This window comes from Spermophilus citellus (assembly GCF_964194105.1).
Source record: "Spermophilus citellus genome assembly, chromosome: 6".
Taxonomy (NCBI): domain Eukaryota; kingdom Metazoa; phylum Chordata; class Mammalia; order Rodentia; family Sciuridae; genus Spermophilus; species Spermophilus citellus.
In genome coordinates this window covers 114,430,916-114,455,254 of record NC_138187.1, presented here as the reverse complement: position 1 = coordinate 114,455,254, position 24,339 = coordinate 114,430,916, and the positions used below count along the sequence as shown (strand labels likewise).

Below are 24,339 nucleotides of genomic sequence, written 5' to 3'. Positions count from 1 at the left end.
CTTTCTGAGTTGGCTAGACTCTTTTCAAGATGATATATTTTGTCTTCATTATCTGACGTTCTGGCTTCTACTTGCTCCACTCTGTTAGTGATACTCTCAATTGAGTTTTTAATTAGGTTTATCGTTTCCTTCATTTCTAGAATTATTGTTTGATTATTTTTTATAATCTCTATCTCCTGATGAAGATGCTTAACTTCTTCTTTTATCTGTTTATGTAATTCATTCTCAATGTGTGCTTTCGCTGCTTGAATTTGCTGTCTTGTATCCTCTTTAAGGTTCCATTCCATCTGTCTAAGGTGTTCCTTGAGTTCTTTATATGACCATTTTTCTGATGACTCTAGGTCCTCCTGAATATTTAGGCTGTCCTGCATTGTTTGTACTCCTTTTCTTCCTTGCTTTTTGAAGTTGCTCATGTTACTTCTTGTTCTGTTTGACTGCTGAGTTACTGTTTACTCCTATAAATTTATTTGATGCTTGGGAGGAAAGGTATTAGAAGGGAAGGGAAGAAGTCACTAAAGAGAATGAGAGTAAGCAGGTAGAATTCAAGGAAGGGGGGATAAGATAATTGAAAAGAAATGAAAAGACAAAAGAAGAAAAAAATAGGAAATAAAAAAATTAAAAAAAATTTTTTTTAAAAATGATAAAAAAAATTAAAATTAAAATTAGAAGAAAAAAAATTTTTTTTAAAAATTTAAAAAAAACAAGAAAGAAAAATGAAAATGAAAGAAAAACCGAAATCAAAAAAAAAAAAAGAGAAAAGAAAAAAAAAACTAATAATTGCAGTCTTAGAGTTTGATTAACTTCTCTTCCAGTAGGTGGCGCTGTGCCCACCAGGCCAAGTTTCTCCTGTCAATACATGGGAACCAATCACTGTGCAGCAGCTCCTCCCAGACTGGGCGAGTCTCCAATCCTGAGTGCCTAGGGCCTCCTCTTGTGTCTAGTCACTTCACACTTTTCCTCTAGCCAGGCCCCTCTCACGGTGCCGCTCACCACAATACTGGCTACACGCCAGGTCTGCTGCTCCCAGGAGCCCTGTTTTCATGAATGACTGGGCACACTCTTCCAGTTTGCCATTCCCTCAGACCCTAAGTTTGTAGAGCTTGGGGCTGAGAATCCTCAGCGAATTTTACTTGCCCTCTGGTAGCCACGCCCCTGGTAGCTGGTTCAAGAGCCCTCAGCTGTCAGCACTGGTAGGAGCGGTAATTCCGCGCCGCGGGTCCCACTCCACCTCTGATTCCCTCGGGCTGGCTATCGCGCTCACGGGAGAGCTGGGAGGGGCCCTTAAGGTTTCCCCGATGTGTGGAGAGGGAAGGCTAGGGAATTACACACCTGTAGCCGCAGGTTTCAATGAAGTTATCTCCTCCGCCGCAGTCTGATGACTTCAGTTCTCTGCCATGGTGGTGTCTCTTGCAAATGGCGACAGTTTGTTTCCCTTTGCCGGGTGACCAATGCAACGGGTGGGTCCTTACTGTCTCTCCCAAGCCCCGTTTCAAACCTGTGGCCACTACCTATGAAGGCTCGGTAGGCATCTACCTCCGTAGGATGAGAAGGGCTGACCAGTTGTTTCAGCCGGATGGATTAGTGCTGAGCCACAGCTGTTTGTCTGCGGGAAGCAGGCGAACGGGAGCTTGAATTCAGCCGATCCGGGCTCAGTGTGTGTTCTGAGAGGCCCAGACTGTTCGCCCCAGATCCACGTCAGCTCAGCATTGCCTAGTGATCCTGAGCAAACAGATTTAGGTTTTTTACGACTCCCTATGCCTGCATAGCTGAAGAGGTCAGAGACTTGATCTCTCTGCGCACGCCGCCATGTTGGAATCCCCAGAAACTAAATATTTAATTTTTCCTAGTTAAAATAACTAACCTAAGACTCTATATTTATAAAACATGAATTAAAAGAGAAGCAATAATTCTTCATTATTGTGAATTAAGTCTGTAAAATTTAAATTATGTTACAGAATACAATTAAATAGAACATTATAACTGTCCCATTGAGATTTCAAGTGGGAAAAGATGAACATTTTGAAGTGATATACCTCCTCCTCTTATCTTACTAAAAATATGTAAGTTTTCTATGAAAAATAATTAACTATTAATGGATTTTACATTAATGAGGTATGTGATTATTTGGTTATATAAGCAGCACAAGAACAGTTAATTTTACATCAACATTACAATTTAGGTTACATAACATTCAAATATTTACTATTCTACTATCACATGACTTTTTCATTTGAGATTTTTGTAACAAATAACCTTTTTAAAGAATTTTAATAATACATTTTATTGTTACTAAAAATATATAATATTCTTCAAATATGAATAACAGTTAATCTGTGAGTTTAAAGATCTTTTTAAAATTATGATGTGGAACTTTGTCATGCACTGTACTTGTGTCCTTGGTGAAGAAAACAGACTTTAATGGCATTAAGTTGCAATTAAAATTAATAATGACATTATTACTGATTCCAGTGAGACCTTACTGCATGCCAGACATTGTGGTAAATTTTACATTTGTTCTGATTTAATCTTGAAAACAACCCAAAGAATTTAGTGCAATTGGTGCCCTCTCCATTTTATAGAAGAAAAAAACTAAGGTCTGAAATATTAAATAGTGTTTTAAAAAATTAATTTAATAGTTAATCGAGTCCAGGTCCATCTGATTTGCAAGCCTTTCTCCTAATTGCCTCTCTATGCTGTGCAAATATTTTTTTTGGTTTAATTTCATAAGAAGTTCCAGACATAATTATGGAATGCTTACTATATAGTAGGCACTGTGCAAGTTCATTCTTGAGATCATAGAACTGAGATCATACTGATCACAGATAATACAAATAATCATGAGAGCACAGATGACCCATCTTCAACTCCTCTAGTAATTTCTTGGATCACGGCAACAAAATATTTATAGTGCCAACTTGCATAAACCCTGAGGAAAAATCCTACCTGATTTCTCTAGCTTTGTTCTATCACCTCCATGTAGTTTGTAAACATCTTCCCTGATGTGGGGCACACACTAGATTCTTGGAAGTGCTAGTAGTGATAAGTACATATTTCCAGTTTTAAAGTGAAGTTTTGTTGCTCATCAGAAGCCTTTTATGGACAATTTAAGATCTGTATTATGTAAAACCATATGAACAGATGTTGCTGAAATTACAAGAGAAAAGATAATTCTCATAGGAATCAACCATTTGAAACATTATGAGAACTTTGTTTTGTGCATTTTTCTAAACTTAAACTGACCTGATTAGCTACCTGAGGTTCTGTATAAACTTTTATCTTAGGTTTTACCTAAAGCATGACCTTTTTAGGACAACCAATCTATGGTGATAGAAGCCTGAATATTGATTATTGACTGGGAAGAGGCACAAGGGAGTTTTGGGGTGTTCTGATATGTCATTATTTCTTGATCTGAAAAGTGGTTACATGGATAGCTACATGTATAAAAATTATCAGATTATACACTTCAACTTTGTGCCTTTGACTGAAGAATTGAGTGGAATGGTTTAAAAGAAGGACATTAGGGATTTAAGAGCACCACCCCACCCTATCCTAAAACTTCCTTTCACTTTTTTGGCAAGTCTATATAGACATGAAAGGCAATGACAGTACTGTAATAATTTTTATATTTCTGGTATAGAGGGGAATAGAGAATGGAGGCACATGGAAGGGGAGGGAATAATGTCACTTCACAGTCAACATACACACTTCTCCTCTTAGTAGCTTCATAATAAACCCAGCTCTGCTCTATGTGCCTCCTTTTGCTATATGCATATGTTTTTCCCTTGATTTAAAGATAGCAAAATTAAGCAGCATTTTGATTTTGGAATCTAAAAAAAATCTAATAGGGCTGGCCTAAATTATTCGGCAAGTGGAGGGGGACTAATGTCTAAATATGTACATTCATGTACATATCTTGCCTTACTTGCTTTCCCACTTGCATCTCTGTTACAGTCTCTCATATTCCTGTTTTGGTAATTGAGAGCAGAAACTGTATCTTTTTACTGCTCAGCAAGTGAATTGGAATTTTTAGGGTGGAGAAGAGATGACAAAAAGAATGATTTAATGTGTTGAGAAAATAAAGGGCTGTCCTTAGGCTGCCCTCCTTAGGGAAGATAGTAAGATATCTTTCCTATCTCTCTGTCAAAGATGATATGATAGAAGTAACCAAGATTATAGAAAGATTTAAGATTTCCCATATGGAAGAGCCAGATTTAAGGTCAGGAAGAAGAAATAGAAAGGGTGATTTGAACATTCATGACAAGCAAGAGCCCTTGGAGTCTTTTTTCTCTCACATACCTCAGCCTATGACATAAATCTGGGAAAACTTAGTTGACCTGGAATTACATATGAGTTTACTTTGTAAGAAATACCTACATACAAAGAAAGCACTTGGGAGTTCATGTCATATGTTGTCCTGTTTGGAAGTTGAGCTGAAAGGCTTTTGAAAATTCTTTTAGATTCTTTGTTATAGACTATAATTCAGCATATAAATGCCATGGAGAATTAAAGTTCTTATATTTGGTTGGGGACCCATTTAATAATTTTTTTCTGGTCTTTTACTAGCTGAAAATATTTTCAAGTTGCAGATGTGCAAATAACATGGTAAACTCATTAATTCTTTAAAGGGAGTTAGGATTTTCTAAATGTAGTCCATTCCTGGGCCTTGCCTATTTGGAAGCTGAAATAAAAACAGTGTGATTCTTTGGAAAGAATTCATAGGTAAATGGATGCACTAGGATAGAGGAAGCAGACCTAGTGTGTATAAAAATGTAATCAATTGAAGCCCCTAGGTAACTTAATAGGCTCCCATTGTTGAATGGGGCCAGACTGAAATTCTTATCTTTTGACAAGCTGGGAAATAATAGGCAATTCCTTTTCGGGAAGTAAGAAGACAGATATTCATATTCCCATTCTTTCCAACTCCAGATTCCCAAAATATGGCTAACAAAACAGGCACCAAAAAACCTGAGAGATTTTTGTTACTAATGTTGTACCCTGTAAAAAACACTCAGTCTCAGAATTCATGTTCATCCCCACTGCTAATTAAACCCAAGTGAACAGCTGTTACTAGATGGCACCGAACCATAGCCTGTACCCGGACAGATTTGGATGATTTAGCCAGACTCTGGAAACTCAAGCCTCCAGCTGCACAAGTGTGCCCCAATTAGCTTGTTATTCTCACAATATTGGATTCCATATATTTTGTGGAATGGATTTTTGGATTCTACTTTTCCCTCTTAAAACAGGGCTTTATAGAAGATGGTGATTGAACTATCACAAAGTAATAGGGCTGGACTAAATTATTCGGCAAGTGGAGTGGGAAAAACTAATATCTGGATCAAGGAGGACTCTGACTATGAAAGTAGTCATAGAAATTACAAAGGAAAATTACAGCAACTGAAAAATTGTAAATGCATGTCCAAAAAATTATGTTAACAAACTTGTGTTACCCACTAGAAAGAGTATTTGCCACAATTGTAATGCTTCACAGTTTTAATATGCCTTTTATAAATAAATGGGAAAGTTATGTGTAAATTAAAGAAACAAAGTAATGTAGCACTGTGATTACAATTATGTGCTTATAAATAAATTATAGCAAATAAAATGGAACATAATGTGATTACTAAAAAATCATGTTTTCAGGAGACTTTAATTACATGGAAAAAACTCATAATCCAAAGTAATAACACCCTATACATCCAGTATGATCCAAATTATGTGCATATTTGTTGTCTACATTTAAGAACAAAGGAGAAAATCCTGAAAGGAAATAAATTAAAGAGATAACAGAGGTTTTATCTGTGGTAGTAAGAGTGTGGGTAATTGTTTCTTTCCTTCATAATGTTCTTTGATTTTAGACTTTAAGAAAACAAACCAAAAATATTAAAACAAAATATTTCTTTTCACTAAAGCATGGGTCCTTTTTTAAAAATTAAAGTTCAAGCTGGATGCTGTGATGTACTCCTGTAATCCTAATAACTGGAGAAGGCTGAGGCAGGAGGATTGCAAGTTCAAGGCCAGCCTCAGCAACTTAGCAAGACCCTGTCTCAAAATAAAACATAAATAAAAGTACTGGGGATATAGCTTAGTGGTAAAGTACCCCTGGGTTCAATCCCCAGTAAAAACAACAAAAATCAAAGTTGGTATTTTAGAATGGATAAAGCATTGAATGAAAAGCCTATGAGAGGCAAAATTTTAAGATAAAAAAAAAGGGGGGGGGGGGCTGGGGATGTGTCTCAAGCGGTAGCGTGCTCGCCTGGCATGCATGCAGCCCGGGTTCGATCCTCAGCACCACATACCAACAAAGATGTTGTGTCCGCCGAGAACTAAAAAATAAATATTAAAAATTCTCTCTCTCTCTCTCTCTCTCTCTCTCTCTCTCTCTCTCTCTCTCTCTCTCTCTCTCCCTCCCTCTCCCTCTCCCTCTCCCTCTCCCTCTCCCTCTCCCTCTTAAAAAAAAAAAAAAAAAAGGCTGTGTACTATCTTTCTGAAATAACAGATGGGTAGACTTAGGGACAGGCCCTTTCAACTTGAACACTCTTTCATGTTTATTCTTCTTCTTGTAAAAGCCCTTAGTTTAGCAAACTAGATGATCACCCCCTACTCTCAAGCACAACTGTCTCTGATAATCTGGTGTCATTTCCTACAGCGTTTTCGCCTTTCACATACACAGACACACATGTGTTATAGGCATCACCAATTGATCATTCTCCATGTTCATCTAGTTAACAGATGGGGAGCTCTGCCCATTCTCCTACCAAGTATTTTTGAGCACTCTTTTTTTTAATAAACCATTTATCTAGCCACTTAAAAAGTCTGCCTTTCTAGCTATTCATATAAAGACACATGGCATTATGTTTCACTGCATTTTAAAACACTAGTTCTTACCGACCTTATGGGACAATCCTTTTTATTGACTATTCACATTAAGTATTTCAACACAGAGTTTTGATTAAAGGAACCTGGTTCACCAGCTTTTGCCATGGCAGAGTGTTGAAATTCTTCCCAGGAGGCTAAAATATGTGGTGATTTGAATTATCTAGAATTCCACAGGAAAATGCAATAGGATTTCACAGCAGGAAATGACCTTAGAAATAACTTAATCCAACTCTATTTTACAAATGAGGAAATTGAAGCCAGAGGGGTTAAAACCCAAGCTTTAAAACCTAGTTGGAAACAAGTCTTCTGACTTCTTACTGGGTCTTTTTAATATATTATCCTTATAGTAAGTTCCTAAATGTTGTGTTATGTGGTATTTGGGGATCACTTGCATATATAATAGATTTTGGAGTTGCAAATGATCATGATGACTTAAAAGTTTTACCTGGGCCTGGGTTGTAACTAAGTGATACAGCACTTGCTTATCATGTGTTAGCTTATCATGGATTTAATCCCCAGCACCACAGAAAAAATAAAATAAAATGAAGTTTTATCTTAGTTACCATGATGACAAAGTGTAACAAGGACATCACTACAGCTTGATAACATGTGGTCTTAGCATAGGAAGGTTTTCCTCATTTTTCTACAAAAAATTCTCATTTTTCCTTGGTCTAATTCTTTTAAACTTGGTTAATTTTTTTTCTGTGTTAATTCTAGACTTTGAGAAGAAAATTCTTCTATCGGTGTTATTTTTATTGAAACCAGCTTTGTTAGACTTTTAATTTGACATTTATTTAGCCAAGCTTTGACTGTTATTTTGAGTTACAGAAATGTAATTTTTCAGTTAAAGAAGAAACACAAGAAAGCCTTGTTAAGGAAGAAAAGTCAGTTTCACTATAGATTATTGTTCTGAAAAGCATAACTGAAAAATTTCTGTAGATGGTCAAGGACATGGTCTGTCCTTCTGACCACTAAGATGAAGATATCACAACAGCTGCAAGGGATTGCTTACACCGTTGGAATTCATTTTGATGCAGTTGAGTTTTTATTATTTTTTTTACTTCCTCCCCAAAGTGTTTTTTGATAACAGGTGTGACTTTTAACCTTCCACACTCAACCTCATACAACATACTGAGTAATTTTGTAAAGGCAAAATAATCCAAAATATGTGGGAAATGAACTTAAGAAAGATTAATAATATTTCTTATACTTTTGAGAGCAAATGATAATTTTACAAAATTAGACATACTAAAAATTGAAAATAGCAAATATTGTATTAGGAGATAATTGGTGAATTTAGGAATTATTGATTGTCTTTATACTTTTGATCTCTGGTCGAATTGATTAAAGGCTTTATCCAGTTAATAAATGAGTAAATTTTAGACTGAATCTTAGAAAATAAATTCAGAATTTGAACTTACTTTCAAAAATATAATATATCTTCACTGAGGTTGTAATCAACATACAAATTCTTATTTATGTAATTTGTATAGTTTGTACTGGAAATTCAAGAGGTTTTCTATGGATAAGATCCATACAGTTTTGAAAGTGGGCAATCTTTGTGTGTCTTTTTTTTTCTTAATGAAAATAGTGAATGTATTAGGCTTGAATTAGGTTTAATGTAAGCCCCAAGCACATATAAGTATAAAAGTGTGCCTTCAACCTCCAAACTAATCGTTTGGACAACCTTTTTGGGTTATAATCCAAATTATCACTAACTTCTTCAGTAGGCACTTCTACCATTTTTTATTAATATTTAAAGGTTAGACATAGTTTTAAACATTTCTAATTGTCCTTAAGATATACCATTGTATATAAACGTTAAATAGCAATGAATATGAAAATGTTATAACATTCATAGGATATATAAATCTTTGTTTATCCATAATATCAAATTTTTTCCTTATAATACCATATATATTTATGACAATAGATGCTTGTAATTTTGATTCACATCTTTATATGCTTTTCAGAGGCAGATTTCTGAATCATTAAGAGAAGATTACCATCTTTTCCATTTTTTTCTGTGACTATTCTATACATAGGTTACTGTAGTTGTTCCCACACTGTTCTGTTCTTCAGTGTTTCCCCTTTCTAGTGCATCCTTCACATTACCACCAGATCATTCCTCCCAAAAGAGTATTTCATCCTATTAATTCTTTCTTGGAAAACCTTAGCAGTTTCCTATCTGTTATCCTCTTTGGTCTCTTGCTTCCCTGAAAACAATCCCTAATCTTCTTCACTGTCTCCTCATAACAAGTCCTTATTGACCTTACTCATGTTGCCATGTGAAGGTATCTAATATAGGTGCTTCTTTTCCCTCTCCCTTCTGTTTACCTATCAAATACATATATAATTATCCTTTAAAAATTTTTTGTCACTCTTAACTATACAACTAGTTTGTGTATCCTCTTGAAGACTTAAAAAAATACAAAGTAAAACTGTTGATTCTTTTATCCATTAATACAAGAATGAATGAATGAATTGTGGTACATTTATTTTATGGAAGGAATTATGTACAACACAAAAACAGTGGAACTGGAGTCCACATATCCACACAAGTGAATTTTAAAAACATAGAGCAACAAAGGCAGTTTTTGGACTATATATAGTATAACACAATTCTTTTAAACTTTGAAAGCATGTTAAACAATCCTACATATCTTAATGATATATACATATGAATTAAAAGTAGAAATATATGCAGGAAATAATTTTTTCATATTATACATTTTCTTCTAGGAGTTGCATAAATTTGGGTTTAATTCCTAGGTCTTTGATCCATTTTGAATTGACTTTTGTGCAGGGTGAGAGCTAACGATGTAGTCTCATTCTTCTACATATGAATAACCAGTTTTCCCAGCGCCATTTGTTTAAAGCCTGTCTTTTTTCCAGCGTATGCTTTTGGCACCTTTATCAAAAGATCAGATGACTGTATTTCTATGTGTTTATCTCTGTGTCTTCTATTGCATTGGTATATATGTCTGTTTTATGCTGTTTTTGTTACCATATGTCTATAGTATAACTTGAAGTCAGGTATTATAATGCCGCCAGCATTGCTTTATGGCTAAGAATTGCTTTAGTTATTCTGGGTCTTTTATTCTTCCAAATGGATTTTAGGACTGTTTTTTCTAGTTCTGTGAAAAACGTCATTGGTATTTTGATAGAGATTGCATCAAATGTGTAGATTACTTTTGGTAAGGTAACATGGCCATTTTAACAATGTTCATTCTTCTTATCCATGAACATGCCAGGTCTTTCTGTCTTATACTATCTTCTTCAATTTCTTTTTTCAGTGTTCTGCATTCTTTAGTTTTCATTGTAGATGTCTTTCACCTCCTTGGTTAGATTTATTCCTAGGTTTTTGTTTTTTGAAGTTATTATGTATGGGATTATTTCCTTGATTTATTTCTTAGAAAATTCATTATTGGTTTGTAGAAAAGCTATTGATATTTGTATACTGATTTTGTATCTTGAAGAGTGACACTTCAAACTTTTCACTGTGCCTTAGAGTTCTCTCCATATCAGCATAAATGTGTGTGTGTGTGTGTGTGTGTGTGTGTGTGTGTATGTTTTAATTCTGTACAGTATCCCCTACTGAGGACATATCGCTGGTTTTTCATATGTAGAAGAATGAGAACAGATCCTTAAACCCTGCAAAAAAGTCTGTGTCCGTGTGTGAATAAAAGGATGCTTTTTCCTTGTTGTAAACTGAACCTCAGTGAGCATCCTTGTACACATGTCTGTTTGCTGTTGAATAAGCAGCATTTCCCACTCTGCCCTCCTTTCCATTTTTGGTTCACAGCAATGTCTCATAGCCTACATTGCTCTGCAGCTTCTCTTTTTCAGGGTCTAGCTTCTCTTTTCCAGGGTACCACCAACACAAACAAAAACACTCACAGAATCATTCATGAAATTTGGATTTTAGAGCTGACTCTACCACTGACTTGCTCAATGGTCTTCTACCTTTTTCTCCTTTGTTTCATGAAAATGTTAAATGGGATGACATTCAGATTCTGACAAGCTCTTATTCTAATTAGGCTTGTGAAAGTGATACCAACAATATTTACTTATTTTTATTTTTTAAAATTTTATTTTATTTGTGCTGGGAATTTTCCCAAGTCCTTGCACATGCTACGCAAGACCTCTACCACTGAGCTTTACCCCCAGCCCCCATCCATTCTTATTTTGTGTTTAGCTACTAGTAAATATCACTTGAATCTTGTAAACTAAATCATAAAGGTTCACAGTTCTTATGAATCAAGGGTCATCACACTTTACTCCTCATGAGTCTTCTACATTACTTCTTAAGTGATCCTCAAATACCATTTCCAGGTAGTAGTGGTGGTGGTGATGTTTTTTTTTTTTTTCTTTTGAGTAAATGCTCAGTGTTTCACAGAAAGCTGTTACTTGTACCAGCTCATTTTAAAGTATTATCCTTCTTTCACAAATTCCAAATAATTAAATAACTTGCTTAAGATTATTCAACTAGTAAGTTTTAGGGCCTAGACTCTACTTCGTATCTTTTGATTTCTAGGTTCTCTATTTTCTTAAAGACAGTTTCCTTATACTTAAAATATTTGTTGAACTTGTGCTAAACTTCTTTTTTTAACATTTACAAGGAGATTGGTATTTATCAGGTGCTCTTTAAATGTTTATCCCCCCCCCTACCAACCTTTTCCTTCTGCCTCAGAGTTTATTTTGTGTAGTTGTTGGGACTCTGTTTAGTTGTTTCTAGACTTCAAGATACCAGCACTTTTGAGCCAACATCTCCTAAGCATTCAGGAAATGCATTACGCAAGTATCTGTGGTTATTGCTATCTTTCAAATCACTTGACATAGACCATAAACATTTAGTTCTCTTCCATGAAAAATGGATTGGAGGCCAAGCTTAACTTGTCTCAGGGTATCTGTTTCATCCTCATGGTAGAACCCAAGTGTGCCAGTGGTGATTCATGGAAATGCTACAGGATGAAAAATGGCTTTGCTTTTGTTGGAAATCTTTTAAAGAATGTTCATCAAAGTGGATTCTTTGTTTTCAGATACTTTTTTTCCCTAACATACCATCACAGTGAACTGAAGTTATTACTTACACAGAGTATCTTCTTACAAAAGGACAATATGGCACAATCCACTGTGACTATTGAGGCTAAAATGTGCTAGTTTAAGCACTTTATTTCTTAAATTAGGCTACTATTGTAAAGCTCAAAGTATATTTTCCTTCATAACATTTTAGTTGTTCAGAAATATACAAAGCCATTTTTTCACAGGCTTGATTTTCCTGAAGGAAGAGCTTCTTGAAATTTATAAAGCCAACCAGACACTATGGCACACACTTGTAAGCCTAGCAACTCAGGAGACTGAGGCAGGAGGATTGTAAGTTTGTGGCCAGCCTGGAGAACTTAATGAGACCCTGTCTCAAAGTACCAAAAAAGGGAGGAGGGAGCTGGAGATGTAGCTCAATGGTAAAGCACTTTGGATCAATCCCTAGTACCAGGAAAAACAGGAAAGAAATTGATAACACTGTCCCTTTGTAAATTGTAATATTAATTCTGCAGCTATGTTGAGAAGAGAATCCTCCAGACAGATTGAACATTTTCATGTTGCCTTATTCTCATTACCTTCACCATACAGTCTTCCAATTCTCTTCCCAAAAAATTATTAAAAGAGATTTTAAAAGGTGAAGGAAATACACTCATCTTTTTTTTTCAGTTTCTTATTAACATTTCTCTTCCTATACTTTATTACTTTTTAAAAAATTTCCTTTGCCTCTGTATAGACCCCCATTATCTTGATTGCTCTGGGCCTCCCCCTTTTCCTCCTTCTGAGAACTTTACAGTCTCATTAGTTGTTCCCTTGACCGATATTTGTACACATACCATAGTTCACTGGTCATCTGAGTACAGGAGCCAAGGTTCTCAACTGCTCTTACTGTGACATGCCAGGGGCAATTTATTACTAATTATAAGTACTTGAGTTTGTAAGTGCTTTATTTTTTTAAAGTAGATTTGAGTTTAGCCCTAAAATAATGTCACTGTCACCCACTTGCATACAGAAATGCTTTCTTGAGTGGGAGAGAATGACAGTGCAGTTAGTCTCCTGTCAGGGAATTGTGCACAACCCCAGCTTTCTGTACTAAGGACTGTGGGAGTGTGTTCTGGAACATGTGAATGCTATTTTTCCTTGGACTTTTTCTTATCAAAAAAATAAAAAATAAAAGGCTAACCCCCGGCTAACCCCCTTACCAAAGAACAGGCAAATGTTCCCACTTAGGATTATTATTACTGTTTGGATTTGTTTGTTTGGGTGGCTGGTTGGTTGGCATGTGTTTTGACCATATGGTATTAAAAGATGAATGAACCCTAGAAAAAAAGACAGTTTTCTTCTCTCTTTTAGATGTCAGGTTTGTTTGTTTTTACTGGTTGTTTATCAACATAAGACTCTGAAGTTAGGGTGAAAAATCATCCAGTGGTTTGTTGTTAAATATTAAAAGGAACAAATCTGAAAGATTTTACAAATGGACAACGATTGCTTTTTATCTATGAAAGTGTAGGGTGGGCTTCTCTCTTGTCCCTTGTACGGGTCTTTCTTGATAGGAGATGCACAGGCAGAATTAAAGAAGGCAACACTAAATAAAACCGTTTCTTATTTTACCTATAGTGTGGTTTGGGTGTTTCCAGAATCTGTTTGTCATTTCCATTAGTAGAGAAACTTCAAAAGGGATCTAATGTTTTCCCAGGAGATTTCTTTTCAACTCATGTTGACAATCTCTAGTTATTGTCTCAAATTCAACATAAAATGAAGTCTTTATTCAAGCAGAAAGAATGTGACAAATCCATGGTTGTTTCCATCTCAAGAGTAAACTAGTTACAGACCCATGAATTTCTCAATTAAAAAAAAAAAGTTAGTGGGGGTGAGTAGGAGGAAGGAGAATGTTTACATTTCTTAAAACCCAAATGTATGCAACAAAATCTTATTTCCTTGCAAATACCTACTACAACATATCCCAGAATTGTGACTCCAGGGATCATTTTAGGTCTAAAGATAGAAAAATCTATTAACTTCTCAATGGAAGTGCAAGAGATGCTTTTGAGAATGCATAACTAGGAAACTGGGCATAATAAACTAAGGCTATTCATACAAATGATTTGCTTCTTTGTTCAATGCTTTATACTCTCCCTCTCTGTAAAAATAAAAATTTCTCATAGCTTATTAATAGCTTCATCCTTGGTGTTCAGATATTCTTTAAAAGTCAATATGTAGCCAAGTGTGGCTGGGCAGGAGGATCACAAGTTGAAGGCCAGTCTCAGTAATTTAGCAAGATCTTGTCTCTAAATAAATAAATAAGCAAACCCTGAGGGTGTAGTTCAGTGGTAAAGTGCCCTGAGTTCAATCCTTGGTTCGAAAAAAAAAAAAAAAGTCAGTGTGTGATTGTGTCAATAGTTGTACAACTGTGAAAGTACTAAAAACCATTTAATTATATACCTTAAGTAGTTGAATTCTATGTATGTGAAGTATATCTCAATATATATGTTCTGTTACATTAAAAATCAATATGTAGGGCTGGAGTTGTGGCTCAGTGGTAACGCTCGCCTAGCATGTGTGAGGCACTGGGTTCGATCCTCAGCACCACATGTAATAAATAAATAAATAAGATAAAGGTATTGTTTCCAACTATAACTAAAAAAAATCAATATGTAATTATATTTGAAAATATAGATTTGGGGGCTTCTTTGGCCAGTTCATCCAAAAGCCTCATAGTTTCTTCAGGAGTGAACATCTTTATAGAAAGGGCAGTTTGGGTAAAGCATGCTTCCTAGGCCTTCACCAAAGCACCAGACTTGTATACTATATTCCTCTGAGCAGTTGATGGCCCCTTGCATTAAATGTCTTATCCCTGAGTTCAATCCCCAGTACCCAAACAAACAAAAAACAAAAAAAAGAGGCTTGAGTTCTCACTAAAGCTCCCTTGCGGAGACCCTGAGTGACCAGAGGTAAGCTGAAGTCCATCATTAAAAGTGGGGCTGGAGGGCTGGGGTTGTGGCTTAGTGGTAGAGCCCTTACTTATCTAGCATGTGTGAGGCACTGGGATCGATCTGCAGCACCACATAAAAATAAATAAATAGATAAAATTAAGGTATCTACAACTAAAAATGTAAAAAATAAAAAACCCAACAACAACAATCTGGGGGCTGAAATAAAATTGGAATTTATATGGATTCTCTAAGATTCTTTTCAGTGTTTGAAGCCTGAGTTTTATCTGTCTCCTGGATTGTAATATTTTTAATGGTCTTTAAGTCCATGAGGACATGTAAATAAGACATTGGATGTAGAAAGTAGGCATCTTTTGTATAAACGTATTAATATAAAGTGCATTCTAGAATGTAAACTTCATGAAGTTTAGGACCCTGTTTGTCTCACTCAAGGCTATACTAGCAGTTAGATAGATCTTTTTGTAAAAGTGAGTATATATGCCTGATGCAGTGGCACATGCCTATAATTCCAGCTACTCAAGAGGCTGAGGCAGGAAGATTGCAAGTTTGAAGCCAGTCTCAGCAACTTAATGAGACTCTTTCTCCAAATAAAATTTTAAAAGGGCTGGGGATCTAGCTCAGTGTGTATAGCGCTTGCCTCATATGTGCAAAGCCCTGGTTTCAAACTCTACCATTAAAGCAGGGAGGAAACACTTTGCAAGAAATGTAAGTGGAGTGGAAAAATAAGAAAGAGAATTTTAGATGTTTAAGAAATCTAAGGTAGGGTTTGAACTGTTGGAAGAGTAATAGCTTGAAGTAGAAAGATTGGGGGGCAGGTGTTTACATTTTGTTTCCTCCAAGTATGGTCCAACCTAATAGAAGATTTCTGGTTAAGAAAGGGTAGATGCATAGCTGAGGATCCCATTTATTCAGTCATCAAATACTTATATACTCTCTACATATTAGTGAAGTGGTTCTCAAGCTTTGTGGTCTCATTAGCCTATTATACTTCTAAAAATTATTGAGACCCTCCAAAGAGCTCTTGTTTATATGAATTATAGCTGATATGTGCCATATGGGACCTAAAACTAAGAAATTTTAAATTATGTATATAACCCATTAAAAATAAAAATAAATCCATTGTATGTTAACATCAATGACATTTTCATGAAGAATAATTACATATTCAAAAAAAGTTTAGGGAGATGAGTTTCAATTCTCATTTTTGCAAAACTGTGGACATGTGGTTTTCCAGAAGATAGCTGTATTCTCATATTACAACCTGTTGCAATAATTGGAAAATGGAGACCCTCACAGACCCCATGAAAGGATCTCAGAAACTCCTGAGGGTCTTCAGATCACACTGTGAAAACCACTGCACTTGGGAATAGTAAAACATTGGTTCTTGCCTGTGTCCCGCACAGGTGATGAAAGTAGGGTTCCCTTCAGTGGAATGGGCTGGCTGCAAAACAAAAGTTAAGAAAAACTGAACAGCTAAAGAACCACAGGACACAGAAAATATTTTTACAAAGTGGGGACAGGATGGGTTAGCCGATCTTATGGATCCAGCTTCCATGCTTTATTTATATATCGCTGGGGGTGGGGCACATCAAAGGCAGGGATAAGGTTTCAAGGGCAGAGTCTTGCTTTATGTTGACTTGCAGTCAGCAGGTTGATTGAGATCTTGGCAGGTCACACCCATCTCAGGTACTGTGTGGGATTTCTGGCAGAGCTTGAGGGGGAAGTTCACCTGCATCAGGTGGCCAATCCCTGTGGGGGTGCTGTGGAAGGTTCCCAATGCCAGACTGATCCTCTCATTAGGCTACTATGTGCAACATAGTCCACAAACAGCCTGCAGACAGCTCATGACAATTGGTAGTGGATTTTGTTTGTTCACCAAATATTTATTAAAAGCTTAATACAGGCCAGCAAGTAGGAAAAAAATTAATCGGTTAGGAATGAAGAATTTGGAAATTGTGACTGAGTTTGAAATTTCTTTAGCAAGCTTATCCTGTATATTCAGGAGGCAGGGTGTAAAGAGTAAGAGGGAATAACAACACAGGGTTTGGGGAAGTGGCAATTTGAAATACAAGCCCACACTTGAATTGGAGCATAAAGTTAGATATTTATGTCCTTCCTGTTTAAAAAAAAAATGTTTCGGTAGGTGCTTGATAAGTAAGGATGGAGTTTTGATTGAGGTTCAAAGATGAGGATTCCTGTTGTAAGAGAGGTGAGGAGTCCAGCTGCTGTGGGTTCTGGAGCATGCTATGTGGTCTGACTGTGATCTCATCTGGGGAGTGGGACTGAGCACTTGTAAAACCTTTGTTTATATTATGATGCTTTGTTTCTGATTGTTTTTCCTTTGCTTTTGTTTCAGACGGTCCAGACCTTTCAAGTTACCAAAAAGGTAAAGTAATTTGGGTCATCTCCTTAAATAATAAACAATTTACTAGCAGGCTTTTTACTTTTTTAATATTTTCCCCACATTTTGTTGTTCTTTACACCTTCTTCATTCATATTTTTATGGAGGAAAAAATAAATTTCCTCAGAGTTGACTGCTTGGGAAATCCTGTATCTCCACAAGCAGTTTTAATCTCAAGGTAGATTTTTAGGCCATAAATTCTGTTTTTTTTTTTTCTAACCACTTACATTTGTCTGATTATTTTGTCTTCTGTCCTGTAGTAGATTGGCTTGTCAGTGTCTTACTTGTTGAGGAGAGGAATACTGTTCTGCCAATGACCATGACTTGACTACCTGGCAGTTTATTTCAAATGAGTTGTCTGATTTTCTGTCTAAAGATTTTGTTACCATATTAAGATAGTAACATCTTTCATGGGGAAATTTTTAAGGTTTATCTTTGGCAATCACCATTCTATTTTCTCTGTGAATTTGATCACTGTAGGTAGCTCATATAGTGGAATCATATAGTGTTTGTCCTTTTGTAACCGACTGACTTCATTTAGCACAATGTCCTCAAAGTTTGTCTATGTGGTAGCATGTGTCAGAATTCCCTTTCTTCTTAAGGCTGAATAATTCCATTCTCTTGTGTTAATACACCATACTTTATCTAGTTATCCTTCAGTTTTTGCCAAAAAAATCGAAAAAGATTAAGGGAAGAGATATGCAAGTAAGTATGTTATTAAGAAAAGGAATTTCACTCATCTAGAAATAATAAGGACTTTCTCAGATGACTAAAAATTTTTGTAGTTTGAAAAGATTCTTTTTTTCTCTGTTATTAGATGGGTATTTTCTCTGTTATTAGATGGGTCTTAATTTCTTTTCTCTGGTATATATGCAAATAAGTATAACCTCTTTAAAAAAGACTTCCTTGATTCCTCCTTTTCACAAAACATTTTATTTGTACTCCCCTAAAATTATGTCTTTTTACCTGATCTGGTAGATATTTGTGTACCTGTCTGATTTTCTGGATTAGGCTATAAGTTCCTTGAAGGCATCTTTGGGTTGCCAGAATAACTTGCATTCTTTAATGCTAATTATTGGATGAATGTATTACTTCATACAAAATAAAGAGTTCTATAGTATATTTTTATGTGTGTAAAATTTCTCACATTTTAGTCATTCTTCCCACCAAATTGATAGTTGATACCACTGGAAATTTTGTGATTAATAACATTTTGAAATGCTTCCCCTTAAGGGACAGGAGTAACCAGGAAGAGTTATTAAGGGAAACAGAAAGGAATGAACCAAGGGAGAAAGGATTTTTAGGCAAGAAGGGATAGCCAGATGTGTTTAATATTTCTCAAGTCAGGAAGGTGGAAACCAAGAATAGTTGGTTGATTTTGGTAGAGCAAAAGAATCCTGAGAACAAAGGGCAGGCCACAAGGAGACAAGGTTTAGATGGTTGGTCAGGAATGGGAGGTCTCAGTTCAAAGCCCGTACACTGGGAGGTGTAGCTCTCGCTCGGAGGAAAGAGGAGAAAGAAGACTGTTTTCAGACATGCAACAAAGAGCAAGAAGGAAAATCTTTGTAAGCTTTTAAAAGAGGAAAATTTACTCAGGGGTATTATTGTAATATAAATTACCCTTTTAAATATAGGCCCCCATTTGATATCATGTGAGCATAAGTTGGTCCTGTTTATTTGTTTTAACAGTTATTTCTGATCCATTTCCAGAGTAAGCCCTATAATAAGGTGGCTGAGAATCTCTAAGTATCCTTGAGGGACTTCCCATTGGATACCAACCCAGCACAGCAGTAACACCTTGGACCAGGGTCCAACAGCATGCCCACTAACTCCGATTCACACTGCCCCCACCAGCACATTTATGTCATACTCAGTTTCTGTCTCCTTTTCCTATAGAACTTGGAAGGGTCTGTCAGATTTGTATACTATTTGAGATTTTTATCTATTGAAAAACTGATAGGAACTTATATATAGCAATGTCTTGGATGGACTGCAGGCCTCATCTCAGCTGCTAGCAGAGCAGTAGTGCCTTAGGGACAGCTGCCATGGAGGTTAAGCTAGACAGACTCCCTGCTAGAGTCCAGGTGCCCAGAGGTAGATGGAATTTGCAACTAGACTGTGGTGTTACCTAAATAGTTCCAAAATTAGAGCAGGTGGGTGAAGATATATGTTTGATGTGCAGAATGTATGCTAGTAAAAGGAATGGTCCTTTTGAAACTTCTCATGCAAACAAATGATTCATTTTTCAAAGAAAATAATAGGCAGGTACTTTATTCTTTAATATATTCCTTGAACCCAGGCTCACTAAGAGTGAAATTAGTTGGGGGTGGGGAGTACATATTTAGAGGGAGAGATTTATAGGCCATTTTTAATTTCCTTTACTTCTCCTATTTTCATTAGATTTTTAGCTTGATATTACAACCATTGTCTGGATTTCCTATTGTACATGAAACCTGTGTTTTACAAGTAGTGTTCACAGTGATATCATATCCTAGCATAGATATCAGGAGGAGCAGAAATGCCCTCAGTAATTTTGTGATGTTTAGGAGAAATACTTGTCGGAGTAAAACATAGAATAATTGGTCTTTCCTCTGTGCTGCCTTTTATACTCAAGATGGCAATTCCATTTCTTAAGTGTGAACAGTTGTCTCTAAAAAAGGCCAGCATATGAAACATCTGCTGTGTGAGGAAGTGGAATTGTAATATAGTAAGGTTAAATGTGTTTGGAAGAAATGTGCTGAAGTCACTAATGCCATAAAGTTTCCATATGTAGTCAGTACACGTATATGGCATATAGCAGTGCTGTAAAATCAAAACCAAATGTTTTCAAAGGGTAGAAAAGCAATTATTGAAAGAGGTTTTTAAGGTTGCTATGCATGTGTGTGCAGATTTTTCATGAACACAAAACAAAAAATCATTATATGGGTAAATTAAACCACAGTATAAAAACTAAGCAATTTGGGGCCCACTACCCTCTATTGATAACATGTTTGTAGGTAAAAATGCATAACTTCTGGTTCTAGCCTGATTTCTTCAGTTTACTGGACTGGTAGAGCAAAGGTGTGGAGAAAGGAAATGACAGAAACAAGTTCTGATAGAGGCTACAAGGAGGATGGATCTTTTGTTAAAATTTTTTTTTCTTTCCATTTATGAAGTAGGGCTTTTTTAAAAAAAAATACATTTATTTTATTTATTTTTATGTGGTACTGAGAATCAAACCCAGGGCCTTGTATGTGCTAGGCAAGTGCTCTACCACTGAGCCACAACCCCAGCCCAAAGTAGGGTTTTTAAAAAATATTTTTAGTTGTATATGGACATAATACATTTATTTATTTATTTTTATATGATGCTGAGGATCAAACCCAGTGCCTCACACCTGCTAGGCAATCACTTCACTACTAAGCTACAACCCAAGACCAAAGTAGTAGGGCTTTTTGATCTTTTCCAGGCATAGGTATAAAATGTTATTTTTTCATATACAGACATTACTCTTATGTCATATACATATTACCAGTGCTACTTTATCACAAAAATGAAAGGATAATAATAATATAACTTTCTACAATTACATATAAATACTTTTTATCCTATAAGCTCTTTTATTGATAAATGCCTGTTCTAGGTCAAATGTTGCTATAACATAAGGACTGAGCATATTGTTCTCTTATATAGCAAAAAACTCTACACTGACTCTAAGAAGCCCCCTTTGTGTTTTCTTTATGCTTTATAGTTATGCAGCCCTGCTAGCTGACTGGCCAGTAGTGGTCTTGGGTATGTGCACTGTGTTTATCGTGGTCTGTGCTTTGGTTGGAGTTTTAGTACCAGAGCTTCCTGACTTCTCTGATCCACTGCTGGTAAGGAGGACTGAATTTATCTATTTTCTTTAGCCTAAAAACATCTCCATGAATTAATACCTTAATACTTATTGCATTCTGTTATTTAATGTTCCATTTCTTGTAAAACCTTCTCCAGACATCAGTGAGTATTTAACTCTCTTTCTGAAAAGTAAAAATGTGTTATCTACTTTCTCAGGTTCTCAAGAGATCAAGGAACTTGCTTATACTCAAAAATATGGAAATTTTGCTTCTGTGTCTCCATGTTTAAGTTAAAAGGCAATCTATTTAAGAATTTTACAATATGCAGATTCTTTATCTATTAAGAACCTATTAAAGAAAATTATTTTCAGAAACTTTTAAGAGTGAGGGTCTACCCCCAGCTCCCCCAAATAAGTTAAAGGAATCTCAGTATTACTAATAAATAACAGAATCTATTTTTAATTAATGTTCCTTTGGAATAGAATAATAATAATAATAATTAAGAAAAATGATATGTTCTCTGTAAAACACTATAACATTGCATAATGTAATTTAATTTGATCATAACGTTTACAAGATTAAAAATAAGTATTTACTAAATACTTAGGCATGAATTAGAAAAATAAGCTTCTGATAAGTTTTTTTTCCCCTTTCCTGTGACAGGTAGCATACCACAGAATCAAACTGTTTTGTCACAATAAGTAGGTGATCATTATCATGTCAAGTCATCTTTGTTTTAATGCAGCTCACCTTTGGAGTAGCTGTGAGGAATGTCTCTATTTTCTGTTGAAAACTATGCATCACTTTGACATTGCTTTCCCAAGCTATTATTATAAACATACTTAGCCTAAAATGAAATACACTAATGAGAGCTTTTAAAATTTTGCCTTAGGGTTTTGAACCACGAGGGACTGCAATTGGACAGAGACTGGTCACATGGAATAACATGGTGAAAAATACAGGATATAAAGCAACATTAGCAAATTATCCTTTTAAATATGCAGATGAACAAGCCAAAAGGTAATTATTTATTTTATATAACTTTTAGACAAAATATTGCTTTAAAACTCTGAGCAAAAAGCTTAAATGTGAGACAAAATCTTTTGCCATAGAATTTGCTTAACTTGTCACTGTTTTATAAGATTTTGTTATAGTAGGATGAAAAGATGAGGGTTTTTTCCTTTTTCAGAAGTGAGAAAATTAAAATAGTTGTTTGTAATAATCTTTCCAACTTAATATCAAGTACTAAATAGGTTATGGCTTTGAGAATATATAGCTCCTGGTATGCTTATCAACCTCAAAATAGCTAGAACTTTATTGAAGATCCAATTGTTGTTCCATTTTCAGCCATCGAGATGATAGGTGGTCAGATGATCATTATGAAAGAGAAAAAAGAGAAGTGGACTGGAACTTCCACAAAGACAGCTTTTTCTGTGATGTTCCAAGTAAGTAGCATCCTAGATGAACAAATCCTTCAGCAGTTTCCTAGCATGCAGGGTGGAAAATGATCACAGTATAAAAGCAGTATGTGGCTAGTCATACAACTTCATTATTTCTGTCATACTTAAAGAGATTTTAGTTGAATTACTTATATTACCCCTCTAGATTAGTCAACCACAAGTCTGAATTTATTTGTAATAAAAAATCAAGATGATTAAATTATATTTAATTTTAAGAAATATATAAATCTAATAAAATTCAAAATTTCAAGTTATGTTTCAGATTCTTTATACTATTTATTTTTAGCAAGTTACAAGAACATAGTTTTAGATTGAACTCTGAAATAATATATTATATTATCAAAATTTTTTTGAAGCTTTAATTCACTCAAAAAACATATAGTAAGAGCCTTCTATGTGCCTGTTTTGCCACTTAGTAATAGAAACAGAGATATGAACAAAATAAAGACCAGAAGTCCAAAGCTTGAATGCTCAAGGGCCTGGCAAATAATGTGAGTGAGTAAAATGGAAGATGGTTAGAATTGATGGTGACTATGAAATACCAGAGAACACTTGTCCTATCTAAAGAAATCAGCTGATACTCAGCTATAGCGAATTTAGGCTTGTGGAAATGAGGGTCCAAATATTGCAAGAAATTCCCTGAGGCCAGAAATCCTAATTTTAATGTGAAATTACAGATCTCTAAATATTGGCAGCACACTCATTAAATAAAATTCACTGTAACATAAAGTCAGCCTGATTATTCTCCAGCTGCCAGAGAAAAAGGAGCATGAGAAATAGAAGAATTACAGATGAATACATAAGACACTGATTAGCTGTATTGATTAGGAGCAAGTAGTTGTGGATAACTACAATTTCTGATTAAGTGTATATTACCATTACAGCTCTTCTGGTTTCAGCATTTTTTATTGGTGGTGAAGAGCCCTCTTAAGTGTGCATGTATTTTCCTGTCTTCTTAGAACACTAGAAGACCTGATAGAATCTTTGATGTCTCTAGATCTTGCCAAGACTCCAGATCTTTATTTAGAACACATTTCACTGTATAGTAATAGAGAGAAAGAAAGAGGTTAGGCAGAATCTTTTAGGTTAGGCAGAATCTTATAGAATCTTATTGCTTAGGAAACAATAAAAGTTTTCTTTTCTGTCTCTTCTGTTTAAAAAACAGGAGAAAAACTGAGCTTGGGTTCGTTGAATGTTCTGGCTATTTTATTTCTCTCAAAGTGTTACTATACATTACTGCTTAATCAACATCTGGTTAGTTAATATCTTAACCAGAAAAAACATTAGCAAGTTCATGTTTATATTTCAGTTGTCAACACCGAATATTTGTCTCATAAGTAATAGGTTCTGCCTTGACCAAAGCCATTATCAGCTCTATGTAAATGAAGTGTTTGTTTCTATGAGGCTAATTTTGCTCGCAAATCAATATACATAAGATTATAGCTACTTGATAAAGGCAAGAATTTACTAAAGAAAACTTGATGATCATGAATAAAACCTTTTTGTACAATAAAGCTTTTTTCATAAATTTACCAGTTAACTTTAATGCAATTTGGCATTTTAGGTAATATAAAATTAATCTACTTTTACTTGATACATACTAAATGCTTTTAATGACTGAAGAGACAGAAGCAATACTTATTGAGCACATATTTTCATTATCATGTAATTCTCACAGCCATTTGAGGAAGATGTTGCTGTCACCATTTTATAAATGAGGAAGCAGACTCAGAGAAGCACAAATAATCAGTGGCAGGACCTGATTACATCCAGATCTGACTCCAAAGACC

At 35.3% G+C, this 24,339-nt stretch overlaps 1 protein-coding gene across 12 annotated transcripts in view; it reads left to right on the top strand.

Annotated features, from left to right (window-relative positions):
* Window positions 1-24,339, top strand: part of DISP1 (dispatched RND transporter family member 1) — a 204,952-nt gene that overhangs the window by 167,718 nt on the left and 12,895 nt on the right. For 11 of the 12 annotated variants that reach the window (XM_081298095.1, XM_081298100.1, XM_081298099.1 and 8 more), the window contains 4 exons: window positions 17,230-17,259; window positions 21,005-21,128; window positions 21,982-22,109; window positions 22,437-22,534. In XM_081298095.1, the coding sequence (XP_081154221.1) occupies window positions 17,230-17,259; window positions 21,005-21,128; window positions 21,982-22,109; window positions 22,437-22,534 (380 nt within the window). Of the gene's footprint in view, window positions 1-17,229; window positions 17,260-21,004; window positions 21,129-21,981; window positions 22,110-22,436; window positions 22,535-24,339 lie in introns of those variants that run through there. The other variant, XM_081298093.1, reaches the window with a different exon arrangement.